General features: G+C 33.4%; 1 protein-coding gene across 1 annotated transcript in view; it reads right to left on the bottom strand.

Annotated features, from left to right (window-relative positions):
- Positions 1-13,301, bottom strand: part of LOC124360567 (carbohydrate sulfotransferase 5-like) — a 30,585-nt gene extending 17,284 nt beyond the window's left edge. Inside the window, exons 1-3 of the mRNA XM_046814292.1 lie at positions 13,162-13,301; positions 3,055-3,121; positions 641-779 (exon numbers count right to left, since the gene is read on the bottom strand). Of these exons, the coding sequence (XP_046670248.1) occupies positions 641-779; positions 3,055-3,101 (186 nt within the window). The 5' untranslated portion in view covers positions 3,102-3,121; positions 13,162-13,301. The remainder of the gene's footprint in view (positions 1-640; positions 780-3,054; positions 3,122-13,161) is intronic.
- Between the last annotated feature and the right edge of the window lie 973 nt (positions 13,302-14,274).

The raw sequence follows: 14,274 nt of genomic DNA, 5'->3' as shown, positions 1-14,274 counted from the left end.
GACCCCTATATTTTTTAACAAATTTTCAAATTTTACAAAAAATTGAAAAAACAACCTTTTTACTTTAATTTCTAAAAATATTTTCAATAACGACACAACAAATAAAGTAATAACAATGAAATAAAAAGATAATATAATGCTAAATACAACAGGAACACGAACAGTAAATAAGGAAATATGGCAAAACAGCGTTAAACACTAAAATATGCCGTGCCGGGATATATCCGTTTACCGCGTATTGGTTCGCCGCAGACTGAGGCTAAATCACACCACGAGGGACAAAGCCACGCCCTCCCACCACTGCGACGCGCCAATGAGGTTCAAACTGTAACATCTGCTTTTCGGAACAAGTATTCAACACTCCCTTAAACTCTAGCGGATTCCACGGCAACTACATTTATTAAATAACACAAAATAGACTTTGAAGGATATATCCGTTTACCGCATTTCGGTCAAGATTAGGCCTAACGGATATATCCGTTTGCCATGTGGGAAGGGTTAAATTTTTTCTTGTTATTAGCCTTCATTTATACTCCAGTAGAAGTAATGCATGTAGAACTGATGGTAGGTAATTAATATTTAAAAAGAACAAAAATATAAAAGGCTGAAAATGAAACTGCATTAGCTCAGAAATACACACCTGGATTGTTCTTCCTATGGTTAGATGGATGGATGAGGATGTTGCGAGGCGCTGAGTGAATATCAGTGTAACGAGGCAAAGTGCCATCACCAGGAACAGACTTGTACTTAACCTTCGCCACAAACCATCTGCACGTGATCTATACAGTACATTATATTTAGTAATAACAAACTTTATTGGATTCAATAAAATAATATGTCTATTGCAAAAAGACTATAAATGTTATTTTGTCATTTTTTATTTTGTAAAACCATTAGATTTATTGGAATTTAAGTTTTATTCTTTGTATTGAGGGTTTTAGCAAACAATCTTTCATAAAACATTGCAACAGTACTTCTGTCCTATATAAATGTAAACTAATATATAATATAACTAACACATTGCTCAGCATATTTCTTGATCTCTCTAAAGCCTTTGATGATGTGCATCATTATATACTGTTGCACCAATTAGAGGTGTATGGCGTGCGTGGTCTGACACGTAATTAGCTTAGCCCTACCTCCAAGACATTCTATTGTGTGCAAATATGGAACGTCATGTCTAGTAAAAGTAAAATGTTCCAAGGAGTTTGTCAGAGATTAATTCTTGGGCCTATACTATTCTTAATTTATGTCAACAATTTGAGTTCACTTATTCTGAATGGGGAAGTGATCCAATATATGCCGATGACATGACTCTTTGTTTTAAATCAAATTCTATTAAAAATTGGGAAGTAAAATTTGTTATAGAACTGTACTCATGCATTCTCATATTTCTCAGAAATTAACATCAACACTAATCAAACAAAACCCAATGTTATCAGTTTTTGCCTTCTGCAATAGACAAAATATGCATCCAAACTAGTGATTGTGGTAGATGCCCTCCTAGAGGAAACTTATTCTACAAAGCTCTTCAGAATGCACATTGATTGTTGAATGACTTAGGACTATCGCATGAACAATGTTTGCTCAAGCATTCTAGTAACTGCCGTTACGAGTTGGTGCCAGTATGATCAACAAGCTCCCTGACAGCACAAAACACATTACAAATCCTAACCAGTTTAAAACTTAATTGAAACACCTAATTATGTCAGATGAATGTTTAACCTAAATGAGCCACTCAAAGGCTGAAACAATGCTGTCCAAGTATATATAATTGTTTGAAAGTTAAGTAAGAATAGGCCAATGCAATGCAGACACTATTGCTCCGAAAAATTCAAAATATTGCTGTGGTCAAAGCTCTAGCATCAAAGAGACGGAAGAAAATTACTTACTATTTCCAAGCTACATAACTATTTTACCTATAAGTTTATATTACTCTATATTAATTTGCCACATTCGTAGCTACTGGACGGATGTTTTTATCATGTAATAAATAGTTTTATTTGCTATTATAATTGTGTTTAATTTATTTTCACTCCAAAATGTATTACATTAATGTGGTAGTGATATCTGTCTGTAATATAATTGGTTGATGTGTTTTGGAGGAATAATACAATGTTTCTGTTATCCAACTATTCGGTCAACTGTCACGACCACGGTCTCAATGATGACAGTTCATCGAGTTTTTACTGTATAATACACGTACATTTTTATTCTTACTGGAATAAAGAGTAATTCAATGTAATATTGTTTTATATTTGTTATATCTAAAATTTTATAATAATAAATATTACTTTTTATTAAAAACACACTATGAATCTTTTCAATTAGCGTTTTCAGCCTTGCTAACAAATGATAATAATGATAGTAATAACAACAAATGTTGCACTTCCTATTTATGCCAACGTAAGCAAACATAACCTACAGACTGTTACATTGAAACTACAATTCTTCTAGTTTCAAAATATATTAGTTTCGTTCTAATATATCCAAACAGTACGAGCAAAAACAACTAGATTTGAGTCGTTTTCCATTCTAGATAAACACACATGCAGCTGCTAGGCAACCAATCTTTTATACATCTAAAGAACACGTATTGTCTTGTAATAAGAAAAACTTTGGAAAGAGCTGTTCTTTTGAGTGTGTCATTCTCACAATAACAAAATTCCCTTCGGTATAATACTTGAAAATATAGTTAGTTTTTTACTCTTCCTACAGTTTTGTGGCTAGCTCTAACTATGCAACCAGTTTATAACTTCCTAGAGTCACGCTTAAGTTTTTTTTTTAATACCCTATTGGTATAGTTGAGTTCATTGAGAACACATGTATATCATTCTTTTCTGGGTTTATTAAAATGAGTCGTTAGACTGAAGGAGGGTTTAAGGTCTGGTTAATTTTATAGGTGTCATTAATGAAGCTTGTCACTGAGTGAGCGATACATGAATACTTACCAGTGTGGAGCTTGCCATTTAAAAACAGGGCAAGTATAGAAAAATTATAATTGATTTATATCTACTGTGACGTGCATTATTTTGATTGTATCAAAGCACTTACTTGTAATAATGTGCAGTGGAGCATAGCAGAGGATCCAACTCAGGCATTTTATCTTTTGTCACGACGTCTGAAAACAAGTTTACAAATATAACAAAAACTATCTGTACTATTGTTATCTATTAATAAACCAAACCAAATATTATTGTAAGATATTATGAGAATTACAATTCATAAGCTTGTGTTCTTAGCCTTTTTGGTCAAAGTACAAAATAAAAGCTTTTCCCAAAAATGCCATAGATGCATTTTAGGAATCCAACTCTATTAGAAAATGGTATACTTTGGTATGCAGACAAAATGCTCTGTTTTAAACAGTGACTCCTTAAACATTAATCCTATACAATTGTTTAAAGGTTCAATTTTATCTGATTTTAACAATCATTATTTTTATAATCAATATTAATCTTTTAAAGTGTGTTTTGCAACATTATGTTCTAATAATAAATATACTACTCCAAATTATATGCATATTGACCAAGGAATACATTTAAAATTTCTAACACACACTCCAAAGGCCATCCTCCATAGATGAAGGTTTATCTTGTGATGGTTATTGCCTAAAAATTAGTTAAAATAGCTGTATAGCATTCTATAAAGTTTGTAAATTTTATCTGCTACTGTTTCAAATATATTTAGGTGTATCCAGACATTTTACATACCCTCTATATAAAACGATATATATATCCTTATATATATATACAGCCGCATGTGTAACTCACTGACATATAATCATACTAATTCTAACATAGTTCTAGAAGTGCTGGAAACGTGAAAATTTTGCACACGCGTCACTTGTGTCTTCAAACCACACGGGAAAAGTCTGAAAACGGAAATTTTTACTTTTGAACCCTCAAAAAAATTCGCGAACATACCCCTTTTTTGCCCTTGCAGGGTTTCCTTTGGAGCCCGATAGCGGGCGAAACCGTCGGAGCTAGCTTCGATCTGACGAAAAATTCATAATCAAGAATGAAGTGAACTACAAAAAAGGTCCAGTGACTTTTTGCTCTATCTCAATTGGTTTGGCCGCAAAACGCGATTACATTAAAATATTTGGAAATTTTCGCCTAAAAATTTACCTTTCGGGCTCGATAGCGGTCTAAACGGTTGGTCGTAGCTCAAAACAAATTTTTGAAGGGATTTAGAGAATTGCGTGATCTACAAAAAAGGTTCAGTAACATTTTGCCCTATCATCAACGGTTTGGCCGCATTACGCGTTATAAGTATCGACTTTTTAAGTTTAACGCAAGATTTTGTTTTCTGGGCTCTATTTCAGACAAAATCTTAGTTCTAGGCCAGAATAAAAATTTTAATTTAATACAAAATAATGCGATGTACACAAAAGTTCCAATGACTTTTTACTCTATCTTCCATGGTTTAGCCGTTAAAAACGTGATTATGTCGAAAATTTCACTTAAAAACTTACATTTTGGGCTCGATAGTGGCCGAACCGTTGGCCGTAGCTTAAATGTAAAACTTTATCATAAACTAGCTTATATTATGAAATCAACAAAAAAGGTCCAGTAGCTTTTTGTCGTTTATCTTTCCGTAAGCCTGGTTAATGCTCTAAAAGGCAAATTCTTTGTCGTCAAATTTTAGGGGTTTTAAATCTTGCAACTATAATTAGTGCGATTCGTGCTGGTTTCCAGATTGACCTTGTATTACTACGTTACCGAGTGACTAAAACCCCCCTCCACGTCGGGAGTTGGCTGAGCGTTAGTGAAGCTTCAATAGTAGATAGGGACAGAGTGTTTTTTTAATTATGTTCACGACACAACACCCTCAAAAAATAGGCCGAACTGTGTAATTAACCCCCGGGAACACCCCCCCCCCCCCCGGGGATTTCCTGGTATGACCAGATAACCTCCTGAATAAATTAAACCCCTGATGTGTTAACCCCCCCCAGGGAATTTCCTGGCTTGACTAGATAATCTCCTGATGATATTAAACCAACTGTTCAACTTAAAATACTGCCTTAAGGTCGGTTTTTATTATGTTTGTACTAAACAATTCACGATAGCTGACCAGTGCAGACTTTTCTCCCGAGCTCATTCCTGGCTAAACAAAAGTCGTAGCTAAAATCTGACGACAAAATCGAAACACAAAATTAAATTTCCGACAAGAAAGGTCCAGTCACTTTTTGTCGTACCTCTAACGGTTTAAACCGCAAAATGCCCTCAAGTCAAAAGTTTTTTACGAATCCGGGAAAAAATCAATGATAAAGGTCAATTTTTAAATTCCCTTGTCATTTACCTAATGTCCGGACTTAACCAGTCACCGAATTTCCGCTTATCCCCGAATTTTAAGTGTTTACTTCGGGGGGCCTGGGGGCGTAGCCCCCAGCGAGCCAAAGGCGAGTATGTACTATATATATGTATTTATATATATATATGTACTATATATATGTATTTATATATATATATGTACTATATATATGTATTTATATATAATATATGTACTATATATATGTATTTATATATATATATGTACTATATATATGTATTTATTATATATATTTATATATATGTACTATATATATATATATATATATATGTACTATATATGTATGTATGTATTTATATATATATATATATACTATATACCTATATATATGTATATATGTATTTATATATATGTACTATAATATATATGTATGTATTTATATATATATAAATATGTACTATATATATATATATATATGTGTGTATTTATATATATGTACTATATATATGTATTTTTATATATATTTATATATATATGTACTATATATATGTATTTATATATATATATATATACTATATGTTTTTTCTTTTAAAGAACCAGAGAATCAAACTGCATGAATATCAAACTATGAAAATAATTTTACTTTTTTGTTACAGGTTTCAAAACCTTGTACCTGAAACCTTGAAATTAAAACAGAAAAATATTTTATTGAAATATTACTTTTACAGAATATACGGAATACCCGAATTGAAAACAACTTTAATATGAATACAGAAATATACAATATTGTAATGAGGTTCATTTAAGAAATATTATTTTCTTACATTTTCAGGAAGAAACTCAAACTGGTAATTTTTTACCTACTATATTTGCAATTGCTACATAAAATATTCAATTATTTAATAAAGCTATCTCGTATAGAATATGTACAAGACTATAATATGTAAAAAAACACTTCCACCCACCATTGTCTAATACAGGTGACATTGTGATTCATGTGAGTGGCAAGTTCAACACAACAGTCACGGAACTGACAAATGCTGCTCTGAACATGGTGGGGAAATGATGTGATGGGATAGGGTCCTAAATTGGGGACACCATCTGGAAAAGGTTACTGCCAGAGGGAAATGGTCTTTAATACAACCCAGACGTATGATAGATGGGTCTTGAGGATTTAAGCCGAGGCTTGTTTATTGGCTGTATATCTCTGTGGTCAGATCTTCACTAATGTTTGGGACTGTTGTCTTGTAGCCAAAAACGGAGGCCAAGATGGCGGTAGCTGGTCTGGCTGGCATCCAAAGGATGGCTTGCCTTGCTATCACTGGGGCATTTCCAAGTGTGCCGGGTGCAACTCTAGACTCAAACCTCGCCCCCCTGAATATTGTTATTCGTGCTATGGTCAGGAGGAGTGCCTACTGTAGTCAGCAGACGGGACTTTGAACGGCCTCAGGCTGTAGCAGAGAGCACTGCAGAATTAGCATCCTGATTCAGGGGAATGCTCTGTACATGATCTCTGATGAGTTGCCACAATTTTAATTTAACAAACCCTTTAGGATTGTTATACCTTTTAGGGAGGATTTGTCGGACGGAAAGAAATCTCTTCCACCAGTGGAGCTTAAATGGTTTACAGACTGCTCTAAACAAAAAGTGGCACAGGTGCTGAAATTGTGGTGGTGAGACCATGTAGAAAGCTGGTGGTCCTTATCCCACAATCTTTTCAGGCAGAAGTCACGGCCATTATGGAGTATGCTCGTGAGAATCTTCGTCTGCGGTATAGGAGTAAGACGATTAGCATTTTCACAGATAGCCTGGCAGCACTGAAGGCGTTGGACTCTTGTGTGTTTAACTCCAAATTTGTCTGAAATTGCTATCAAGTCCTTTCTTCCCTTGCCAGAATCAACAATGTGACTGTTTGTTGAGTTTCTGGTCATGAGGGAATACCTGGGAACAAAAGAGTTTATGCCCTGGCAAACTTAGGTTCAGCATCCAATATGATGGAACCTCAACCGTTCAGTATTTCTAGGTGGGAATCCTTGGGAGCTGTCTCTAAATCGGTTCGCGCTGAACATGAGAGAAGTTGAATGCTATATCCGGGTCTGAGAATAAGCAGAACGGTTCTACAGTCGCCTTCCCCTATGATGGCATCTGACCTTCTTTCAATAAGTATATCGGTGTCTTCTCGGGTAATGGGTTTCATTACTGCTAATGGTCACCTGAGGAAGCATTTTCACAGAGTCTCTTCAGGAAGATCTAATCTGTTGAATGTGTGAGAGCAGGAGCAGAGTACTGAATACCTGCTCTTTGACTGTCCTGCAATAGCAAGGGAGCGGTGTGTCATCTTTGGTAGTTTAAACAAGGGTGATTAATTTACCCAGGAGGGATCGGTTATTTTCAGCGGTTTGTAGAACTGCTGAAACCGCAGACTGGTCCGCCTCATTGTATGCTTCCAGGATGTGAAAAAGGCCCTTGAGACAAAGTGCATGGTAATATGTTGACAAATAGAGCCATAAGACCCTAATTTTGCCTGTATAAATAAAGAATTTTTCATTATGATTTTAAATATTTTTTTAGAAATGTGGTTTAGAATTACATTGTAATTTGGAATCCTAACGAATTTTTATTTTGTCAATATGAAAATTCTTTATTTTTGTAAACGTATAAGACAGTACGGGAAGTTGGAATTCACACGACCTAACCCACTTATTCTCATGGTGGTGGTGTCAGGTTGATTTGGAGTATTGTTGATTTGTTCTATAATTACAATTTTGTTGTAACAGTGATATTGTTCTTTGGTTACATTGAGTGTTTCTTAGTTTTTAACAGGGTGGACGTGTTCAGATTAATAACATTGTTATTGTTTAGTAATATAAATAGTAAAAAGGTTATATTTTATAGCTTTCATTCTGCTTCTTTAACATTATCAGAATTTAAAACTATTAATTTATAATAAGACTTGTAAAGGCTTAACGGGCATATAACACGTACAAAGACTTTATTTCTATATATATAGATATTTTAAAAAATATATATATAGAGAGAGAGAGAGTTGCGTTTATTTGGATTACATGTTAGAATAAATTACCGGTATGCTTAAGATAAGAGACAACTATCTTCCTCCTTCCTAATTATGTCGTATTGAGTTTGCGTGAGTTCCGAAAACGCACTGCTCATAACGGCCTAGTTGTTGTGATTACCTCTACAGAAGCGAAAAGTGTAGTCAAAAACTGTGCCATGGCTCTCATGAGGAGACTCCACGACGCGGAAAGGTTGATATGCACTCAACACCACATATAGAAAGTATTTTTATTGAAAGCTGTAAAATGTTTTGACCGTTTCACGAACCAGACCCCACTTACCCATTCTATACTTCTTGGAGCTGTCCAATCTTTCGCAATTAGTTCTGTGCCCCGAAAAATTACTGTATGTGTTTCCTAATACAGAAAACTACTTACAATACCATTTTTGTTAAGGACAACTATTGAACGTATTTACACATGTAAATATATTTTATTTCTTTTTAATTTATTACACAAACAAACCTTTATTTACATGAATGATGGTTATATAGGTCTAATGCCAACATATTTTATAAATTAACAATAACAATGAAATTAAAATTTATTACAGAGACATTTGTTTTTTAAACAGTTGATAGTACATGGCTAATTTGTAGACCTAATTAACTTGTCTACTTCAGATCTTTATCTGTGTTTTTATACTCTCGGATCAAAAAGTGTACTTTTTTTCTTTTTTGTGAAAAGTATGTATCTATTTTGAGGCAAATATATACCTTGTGTAACTATATTTTGCATGTCATGTGCTCACTGTGTACAATAAAACCACAGTATGATTATAATCTCAATGAAGCAGGCACGGAATGTATAACTGTATTCTTTACCTTTACATAGACAAATTAAGTGCATCTGACTGTATATCCTATTTCATTGAGGAAGTTACAACTTCATATTGAATTAATAGTGATACTGTTAAAATCAAATTATTGATATTGTGTGTGGCAATAATACAATGATAACTAGATAACACTGCAGAATAATATTTCATGAACAAAGATAGGTTTTCAAATTATAGACACAATTTTCTTTAATAATTGTTAATGGGTTACAAATAGCTATCATGCTCACATAACCAATCATAATTACTGGCTCCCTCTAGAGCAATATCAGGACATTTTACAGTCAGCTGTAACAGATAATAGAAATAGTGTGCCATCTGTCAATCCACTTGTGACCTGAGTGAACAAGTTAAATGGACTTTTTACACATAAAAAAGCACTAAATAATGTCCAACTGATTTCAAACTTACAGACAGTACAGAAAGTTTTGTAATACATCTTAATTCCAAGTTTCAATGGGATATCTCAATTTTTAGTACTCAATAACTATACAAACTATCTTACTTTATTTGAATTATTGTGACACAATATTTTTATTCAACACATCAAAAAATGCTGGCAATGATTAAAGTAACTATACTTAGAATGTTTTTGTATTCGATAGGTTAGGTATTTCTAATCAATAATTTGGTACGCCTACCCAAATTCAATTCTGGTGGTGGCCACTGCTATAATGCAGCCACTTATGCTAAATTAATTTTGTTTCTGCATAAAAAATGAATGGCCTACTATATCTGAAATTTTAGATTTGTTACCTAAAAAATTATGAATAAGTAGACCTAAGATTTAATACCTTTTAAGTCTTTCAGGTATTCACAATCAGACGTTCTAAAATATTGATCTGTGGCTGCAGTATAATAGGCGTCCAACTCTCGAATGAGTGATAATATCGAATCAATATTCATGAGTATACTTTATATAACTACTTAAAACAAATTACATTATAGGTATTTCAAATTAGGTATAAAAAGTAATAATGATATGGTGTTTTTTAATGAAGTAAAAAACAATCAAGGCTAATAATGTGTATTTATAAATATAAGAAATAAAACAGTATAACATTTACTCTTTTTACTATTTTGAGGGATAAACGTGTCTGACACAAATAAAACATGTACATAACCATTGTATATGTTACCATTATAGATGGGCAGTATTAGTTTCGGTAACAGGTAATTCAGTGGTAACCTATTACTGGGATACTGTTATTTCAGTAACAGCTGGGCTGAACGATTTGGTGTTCTCGTTACGATTTTCTGATTTTAGGTTAACCGGTAACCAGTAACAGCCGAGGCCATTTTGTTCAAGCAATTAGGCTAGGAATAACAATATTACAGTATGGAATGTTAATATGCGATATAAGTAGGTTTAGATTAGGTTGTTGTAAATATGTTACTAGTAACACCAAAGTTAAACATAGCCTTTTCAAGTACTCACTTGATCTGAGGGTTAGAGAAGTTGGACCATATGAAACGTAATCTGAGGTGGGTAAAATACCGATCAGAAATGCCCCTGGCCATTGGTGCGGCTTTGGTCAAATAAGAAAAATAAGATAATACCTGAAATTGAAGCTCATTTCATGTGAGCACTTATAAAGGTTATGTTTAACTACAGTATTACTAGTAACATATTTACAATAACTAATCTAAACTTACTTCTATCGGAAATTAACATTCCATAGTGTTTGCCATTATTAGCCTCATTGCTTGCACAAAAACGTCTCAGCTGTTACTGGTTACCGAGGAAACTAAAATTGTTACGAGTAGATAACGACTTTGTTGTACCACATAATTCTGTTGTGGTAAAAATTTGAATTAACCCATTTATAATTTTATCAGTCTGATGTTACATTGTAGTGAGTTAGTTAAATTTTTGTACACTAACTTGTTACCACAGTAAAATCAGTAGTTCCTGTCTCTAGCGGCCTTTGCTTAAATACCATACACATAATTTAACTGGAAATTATAAGATTAAAGGCCGACCTGGCAAATTACGAATTTCACGTTATCAACGTATTCTGCTCGCTCATCCTCCTGAACAAAAAATATATATGGTTTTAGGTGGTGCAAATGACAAATAACATGATTTTAGAGGGTATAGACCTAAATAGTTAAGTTCTTAATGTTTTAATGTTCTGTTTGTGTGCTGTGTCTGGATATCTGTAAATATTATATGCGGGTGGGACTGATAATGTATCTGTTATCTGAGCGCTCTGGGGCAGAAATCAGAGATAACGTGTACTGTAGGTTGGATCAAGTGAGTGCGTGACAATCATGGATCAACCATCCACTAGTTCGACCAATCGTAGTGAACTGGTGCGTCGTAAATATTATCTGCGGCTGGGACTGATAGCGTATCTGTTATCTGAACGCTCTGGGGCAGAAGTCAGTGCTTCACTAGATATCGTGTACTGTAGTTTGGATCGAGTGAGTGCATGACGATCATGGATCTACCATCCACTAGTTCGACCAATCATAGTGAATAGGTGTGTCGGAGTGTTTTGTCGGGCATGTTAAGAGTTTACGTTTCGACCGAAACAAGATTATTTAGTTTCTGTACATTCTTCAATGGTAAGTGTTCTCTATTAATGTCCATTTATATGCGTATTCATATTAGGGGTATTCATGATTTATTAGGTTTTTTACACAGTACATAATTGCCTTTCCATTACAATTCAATTTATATTTCTGATCAGCCCCTCTAGAATTTGATATTTTACTGATAGGTACTATCTCGAGGGATGTTTTTCTTTTGTTTCATTCTTTCGTGGCCGGAGGCACTCCTCTCAACTCGATAACAACTAATTAATTTGTAGCTCGAAATTTAAGAAAAACATTGTTCATTTGGATCAAAATTTTGCTAATTTCAGTATTATTTTTCATTTACGTTTGCAAACATGGCGCCGCATCTGATGACGTCATCACGAGGTTGAATCATGGTCACAAATGGTCACGTGATGCCAGATGTGGATGTAGAACATGGAAATATTGCTCCGCGCTTGAACAGTTGTTCCATTTTTTATGTTCTAATACTTCGTTATTTCTCTTTTCCACCCCGTCAAACCTTATATTGTTTTGTTCTGTAGGACGATTCCAATAAGTTAATAAAGCGAAACTCGAATTTTGGCGCTCCGGCCGTTAATGTGACAATTACCATTTAACTTTGAATTAATTTGGACCAATAATGTCAAACTGAATTAAATTTAAAATGTTTAACTTGTATTAGAGTGAGGTTATATTATTATATGACAAAGAAATATACACAATTTAGATTATGGAAAATAATACAACTTTGTTTATAGGCTACTAAGTTTGAGCAGCGTAGTACTTACAGTTTCTTAACAGGGAAATCATGTCTGACAGTATTTATATTGTTCTCATCATGATTCAATATTATCAAGCATTCGGGTGTTGGATTATTATTATATTGCAGCCAAAATACTAATAAGTTAATTTCTGTCTTGGGAGTTGTTTTCTATCCATTGCCATCAGTACAAGGCAGCACCAATCATAATGCTTCAACTCACACTGAAGGCCAGAAACATTAAACTTAATGTCAGGCAATTTGAATAGCCTACTAGTTAATTATTCTAAGATATTTTTAAAATTTTGATACTTCAACTGTTTGATATTGCTTTCCTATTCACTTTTTGAGCATTTTCCATTTGAAAAATCAAATATTATGAAGTGGGTAAAATAAATATTTTATTACATTTTCAAAAATTAGCATATATAAGAGGGTGTATACTTTGTACAATTTCAGTGTATGAATAAAAAATATGCATGAACTGCATTGATTGATAATATTGAAGGTTGTTCCTTATTACTATAATAAGAGGACCTAACTAGGTTAAAATAATTATTTTAATTAAAACCAAGTTTGTCTATATAATTTATCTTACACCACAAAAGAAAGTGTTGCAAAGCTTAACTTTTTCAGTATAAAATACCATCTAGATTTACTACTAGTAACCTTACCAACATTGCAGAAAACACAAATTGTTTACTAAAACTTATGCAGACAAGAAAATAACAAAAACATACAAATTTAATTTGACAGTGAACAACATGGCAAAAGATAAAACCACTATCAAACCAATCAGATTATAGATGGAAACACAGATCACAACCAGAGCCCAAACTTTTTCCTCTATGTGAAACACGCAGCTCATACTGTTATAGTCTATAATATTATGGCTTAAATACTTGACCATATACAAATAATCAAATATTAGATAGGAATATATTATATATCATATATATCTATATAATAAATATGGTGTATGGTGTATGTGTGTGTGTGTGTGTGTGTGTGTGTGTGTGTGTGTGTGTGTGTGTGTGTGTGTGTGTGTGTGTGTGTGTGTGTGTGTTGTGTGTGGTGTACACATATATATAATATAGTGTAATGGTAGCACATTCACCCGGCAAGTGAAAGATCCGGGTTCAAGTCCCGGCGGAGCAAGTACTTTTTGCGATTCAATGTTTATTGAAATTAAATTAGGCTATTGCCACCTATACAATATATATTTTATATATATATATATATATATATATATATATATATATATATATATATATATATATATATATATATATATATATTATATATATATTCCATCAAAAAAGGGGATTATCGCGCTATATATATATATATATATATATATATATATATATATATATATATATATATATATATATATATATAGAGAGAGAGAGAGAGAGAGAGAGAGAGGGAATGAGAGAGGGAGTGAGAGAAGTGGGAGAGAGGGTGTGAGAGGGAGGGGTGAGGGTGAGCGAGAGGGGGAGAGGGAGTGGGGGGGGGGAGAGAGAGAGAGGGGGAGGGGGAGAGAGAGAGAGAGAGAGAGAGAGAATCCCCTTTTTTGATGGATATTAAGAGAATGCGATAATAATAGGATTACAATGTTTTATACAATGTAAAATACACAAGTAATGGTGTATTTTTATATGTTGGTAAGTCAAAGATATTACAGAGAACTACATATATATAATTGAACCATAGTGTATAAAAATGGGTGGTTGTAAATAATAAATTTTAAATTTTCTGTACGAAAAAGAGTTCATTCACAAGGC

This window comes from Homalodisca vitripennis, chromosome 4 (assembly GCF_021130785.1).
Source record: "Homalodisca vitripennis isolate AUS2020 chromosome 4, UT_GWSS_2.1, whole genome shotgun sequence".
In the NCBI taxonomy this organism is placed as follows: Eukaryota; Metazoa; Arthropoda; class Insecta; order Hemiptera; family Cicadellidae; genus Homalodisca; species Homalodisca vitripennis.
Note: the sequence above shows the minus strand (reverse complement) of the source record. Positions and strands in the feature narration are given on the sequence as shown.